At 43.9% G+C, this 5,409-nt stretch overlaps 1 protein-coding gene across 1 annotated transcript; it reads right to left on the bottom strand.

Moving 5' to 3' along the window:
* Nucleotides 1-4,518: 4,518 nt before the first annotated feature.
* Nucleotides 4,519-4,908, bottom strand: LOC121273536 (histone H2A-like). The gene has a single exon (XM_041180713.1). It carries the CDS (start codon nucleotides 4,906-4,908, stop codon nucleotides 4,519-4,521), a length of 390 nt encoding a protein of 129 aa, XP_041036647.1.
* Between the last annotated feature and the right edge of the window lie 501 nt (nucleotides 4,909-5,409).

The raw sequence follows: 5,409 nt of genomic DNA, 5'->3' as shown, positions 1-5,409 counted from the left end.
TGGGAAGATGGCAGACAGTGGGGCAGAGAGTGGAGGGTGAGGTAGTGGGGAGGTGGCAGAGTCAGTGGAAGGGAAGTCGATAAGGTAAAGTTGGTAATACGGCAGATGATTACACAAACATGAGGTTTTCCACAAAGCACCTTTGGAGAAATAAAGAGGGTGTTTTCGCAATTCTTCGCTACGGACTTTTTCATCTCATTAAATGTGTTTCATTCGTTAGAGTATTTTGAAGCTATGGCCATTCAAATGATAATGACTAGTTTATTAAAAGGGACAACATATCATTTCGAATTGCTCTAACAACGTTCTGTTATATTTTATTTATATCAGCTGTGTTGTGATTATTTTAATGATCATTGTGATTATTTTTGAGTTCGTAAACTTTCAGCAAATGTCACATCAGAAAGCCTGCCCAACAAATATTGCTGCGATTGAAAACGCATCGCAGTGCCGGTGATTGGGATTTTAATCTGTTGGGCATTGGCTGCATGTCGTTACAATAACCGAGTGGCTGAGGTGCTGGCCTGGAAATCCCAATGGCTTTCGCTGTACAGGTTTCAACCTGTCTCTGTGTAGATCCGCCAAGCATCAGGTGAAATGTTTACTTTTTTAAAAAAATCCTTAATCGCTTTCTCGAGAAGGATGGATACTTCAGAATTTGTTCAGAAACCAGGTTTGCTTCCCTGCTAAATGGGCTTAGTTTGTTTGGAAGCATTGGTTCAGCAGTGGTTCTGCTGAACTGACTGTTCAAAAAGAAACACTGTGGAACAAGTGTTAGAAAGCCTGTCTGTAAAGCTAGAGAAAACAAAAACAAAAACAGAATTACCTGGAAAAACTCAGCAGGTCTGGCAGCATCGGCGGAGAAGAAAAGAGTTTGACGTTTCGAGTCCTCGTGACCCTTCGACAGAACTTGAGTTTGAGTCCAAGAAAGAGTTGAAATATAAGCTGGTTTAAGGTGTGTGTGGGAGGGGCAGAGAGAGAGAGGTGGAGTGGGGGTGTGGTTGTAGGGACAAACAAGCAGTGATAGAAGCAGATCATCAAAAGATGTCAACAACAATAGTACAAAAGAACACATAGGTGTTAAAGTTAAAGTTGGTGATATTATCTAAACGAATGTGCTAATTAAGAATGGATGGCAGGGCACTCAAGGTATAGCTCTAGTGGGGGTGTTTTTTTTTTAAATAATGGAAATAGGTGGGAAAAGGAAAATCTTTATAATTTATTGGAAAAAAAGGAAGGGGGAAACAGAAAGGGGGTGGGGATGGGGGAGGGAGCTCACGACCTAAAGTTGTTGAATTCAATATTCAGTCTGGAAGGCTGTAAAGTGCCTAGTCGGAAGATGAGGTGTTGTTCCTCCAGTTTGCGTTGGGCTTCACTGGAACAATGCAGCAAGCCAAGGACAGACATGTGGGCAAGAAAGCAGGGTGGAATGTTAAAATGGCAAGCGACAGGGAGGTTTGGGTCATTCTTGCGGACAGACCGCAGGTGTTCTGCAAAGCGGTCGCCCAGTTTACGTTTGGTCTCTCCAATGTAGAGGAGACCACATGGGGAGCAACGAATGCAGTAGACTAAGTTGGGAGAAATGCAAGTGAAATGCTGCTTCACTTGAAAGGAGTGTTTGGGTCCTTGGACAGTGAGGAGAGAGGAAGTGAAGGGGCAGGTGTTGCCCCATCTCCACCCCTCCATCATTTTCACGTGGTCCATCTCTGACACTTCCCTTCCCTTCCTTGACCTCTCTGTCTCAATCTCTGGTGATAGACTGTCCACCAATATCCATTACAAACCCACCAACTCCCACAGCTATCTCGACTACAGCTCCTCACACCCCGCTTCCTGTAAGGACTCCATCCCATTCTCTCAGTTCCTTTGCCTCCGCCGCATCTGTTCCAATGATGCTACCTTCAAAAACAGTTCCTCTGACATGTCCTCCTTCTTCCTAAACTGAGGTTTTCCACCCACGGTCGTTGCCAGGGCACTCAACCATGTACAGCCCATCTCCCACGCATCTGCCCTCACGCCTTCTCCTCCCTCCCAGAAACATGATAGGGTCCCCCTTGTCCTCACTTATCACCCCACCAGCCTCTGCATTCAAAGGATCATCCTCCGCCATTTCCGCCAACTCCAGCATGATGCCACCACCAAACACATCTTCCCTTCACCCCCCCATCGGCATTCCGTAGGGATCGCTCCCTCCGGGACACCCTGGTCCACTCCTCCATCACCCCCTACTCCTCAACCCCCTCCTATGGCACCACCCCATGCCCACGCAAAAGATGCAACACCTGCCCCTTCACTTCCTCTCTCCTTCCCACTTTCTTCATAAATAGAAACTCATTACGGGGGAACTGAATTGAAGTCCTGCCCCATATTGAGACTGTTATTCTCTCAATGTTAACAATCTCTGGTTCTAAACCAGAATCTCACCCACCACTCAGTTCCCAGTAACTGCTGCTGAGACTGAGAGAATTCTGCATCTCCTTTGCTAGTGACATTTTACTATCCGCTGATTCTTCAACCTGGATAGGGAATTTACTCCCTGACCATTATATCTGTTGATCTGATTCCATGGTGTTTTAGTTAACAATAACAATTCAGGGAAGTCTTTCACTCTTATTCTGTTTAAACAGTCTATCATTGGCTCTAAAAGATGCGAAACTGTTTGGACTGAGAAGTGAGTTTGGATGCGTCCTGTGACAGGCAGAGCTGATAAGTATCTTTGCGTTTGATGTAAACAGAGCTTGTATCACTGCTTCAGAGTTATCACAAGAACATACAATAAGAAATAACATTAATAATGAATCAGGCAAGGTCGAAAGTAAAATAGTAAAACAATCGAATGGCAGTGCCATAGAAAAAATGAATTCGATTGGCAAGTATAATTCTCAATCATGTAGCAAATTCAAGAAGGAAACATCAACTCTTATCTTCTCCGCCGATGCTGCCAGACCTGCTGAGTTTTTCCAGGTAATTCTGTTTTTGTCAAGAAGGATTACTTTCACTATCAGGCAGGCCACTGTGCAATGGAGGATTAATTCAGGATTTTTGACAATTCTGGAGTGCCAACTGTGTAATGAATGAATATATCAGGTTTCTGTCAATACTATGGAACACATTTTGCAATGAAGTATTAAATACGGATTTATGTCACTACTAGAGAGCTGCTATGCAGCAAAGAATTAGATCAGGGTTTCTGTCACTACTAAAGAACCCACTGAGTAATGAAAGATTAAATCAAGATGCCTGTAACTAATGAATAACCTACTGCTCAATGAATGATGAAATCAGAATTGTTGTCAATGCTAGAGATTCACTGTGAAATGAAGGATTAAATCAGGATTCTGGTCACTGTTAGAGTACCGTTTATGGCATGAATGATTAAATCAGGATTCCTGACTCTAATGGATAACCCAATGTGCAAGATATGATTAAATGAGGATTTTTGTCATTACTGTAGAATAGGCTTTGGGATAAAGGACTAAATCAATATTTCTGTCGCTACTAGATAACCCATTGTGCAATGAACGATTAAATCAGAATCTCTGTCACTACTGGAGAACCCACCGTGGAATATAACACTAAATTAAGGATTGCTGCCACTAATAGAGAACCTATTGAGAATTAAGGATTAAATCTGGATTGCCCTCACTACTGGTGAATCCACTGTGAAATGGACAGTTAAATAAGGATTTATATGACTGCTAGAGAACCTACTGTGGAATATAGAAATAAACCAGTTTTGCTATCACTACCAGATAACTCACTGTGCAATGAATTATTTAAATCTGGTTTCCTGCCTCGATCAGAGCACCAGTTGTTGAATAAATTATTATAGTATTGATGTCACTCCCAGAAAACCCAGTGCGCAATGAAGAATTAAATCATGTTCTCTATCACTTTCAGATAACACACCGTGCAATGAAAAATTAGATCAGGATTCCTGTCACTGCCAGAGAACCCAGTGCGCAAAGAACGATTAAATTGTGACTACTGTCATGACTAGAGAAACCGTCGTGCTATTAAGGATTAAATCATGTATACTCTCACTACTCACTACAAGACAGTGTACAGTGAAGATGATGGAAATATATCCAACCTAAAACCGAGCGTGGAGACGTTTAAGTTTATTCAAGCTCTGCTGCAGTTTGAAGAAATGGAGGCGTTCTTTATTTAATTTCAGAATGTAGATAAGCAGATGAATTGGGCACAAGAACCTGGACATTGCTTTTAAATTCTAGGTTAGTGGGTAAAGCTCACGAGTTTTATGCTTCAGTGCAATTAGTAGTGATGCTAAGTGGGGTTCATGTGGATGTAACCCCTCTTCCATTCTAGAAGGTAAATTTAAAGAGCATGTGGGAAACAGGTGGTGGTGATGGTTGGAGTAGTGGAAAGAGTTCCCAATGCAGGGCTTCAATTTATTTTATATAACGATATACATGGGTCACCGATGAGGGAGGTGCCAACGGTAGGTGAGAGGCTTGTGGAGGTTTGTGGATTTGATCTGTTCCCGGTGTCTCCCCTTCAGGCGTAAACCTTGCTGGGGTGGCCGGTTTTCTTGGGCAGCAGCATAGCCTGGATGTTGGGCAGGACCCCACCCTGGGCTATGGTGACCCCGCCCAGCAGCTTGTTGAGCTCCTCGTCTTTGCGGATGGCGAGATGCAGGTGGCGGGGGATGATGCGGGTCTTCTTGTTGTCCCGGGCCGCGTTGCCGGCCAGCTCGAGGATCTCGGCCGTCAAGTACTCGAGGACGGCGGCCAGGTAGACGGGGGCTCCGGCCCCGACCCGCTCGGCATAGTGGCCCTTGCGCAGCAGCCGGTGGATGCGGCCGACGGGGAACTGCAGCCCGGCTCTGGAGGAGCGAGTCTTGGCCTTGGCGCGCCCTTTGCCACCGGTTTTACCGCGACCGGACATTCTGCTCTCACCCTGGTTGAAGGTCTGGACCAATGTTGGAAGGTGAATTCTTAAGAGGTGATGCATAAAGAGCGTCTTGGATTATTTCCAGATTGTGTGCCCACGAGATGAAACACTCATTGCTTGAAGCAAGAAGAGTACGAAGTTTAACAGCAGGGAACATATCTTGAAGTTCAATTAGCTGATATGCCTTTGATAAGATTGTTCAGCAAGAGAAAATGAATGCCATGAAGCTGTTAACGTATGGAATGTTTTGGAAAAAATATTTTAATATTGAGGTTCCGTGTGCGGGTATGTCCTACTTCAATTCAAGCCAGCTACTGTGGATGCTTTCATATGCACTAAATTGAACATGTAAGAGAGGTAATTGGCATTTGCATATTTTTTTCTTTTGAATAGACCATTCAACAAGTGAGGTGAAAATTCATGCCTTTCCAGCTGCTGCCAAGCAATATGATTTTATTATGAATAAAATTGGTATTGTTAAAGGTGTTTCATTGT

This window comes from Carcharodon carcharias (assembly GCF_017639515.1).
Source record: "Carcharodon carcharias isolate sCarCar2 chromosome 24 unlocalized genomic scaffold, sCarCar2.pri SUPER_24_unloc_3, whole genome shotgun sequence".
Classification (NCBI taxonomy): Eukaryota; Metazoa; Chordata; class Chondrichthyes; order Lamniformes; family Lamnidae; genus Carcharodon; species Carcharodon carcharias.
This window is presented reverse-complemented; position numbering and strand designations above follow the sequence as displayed.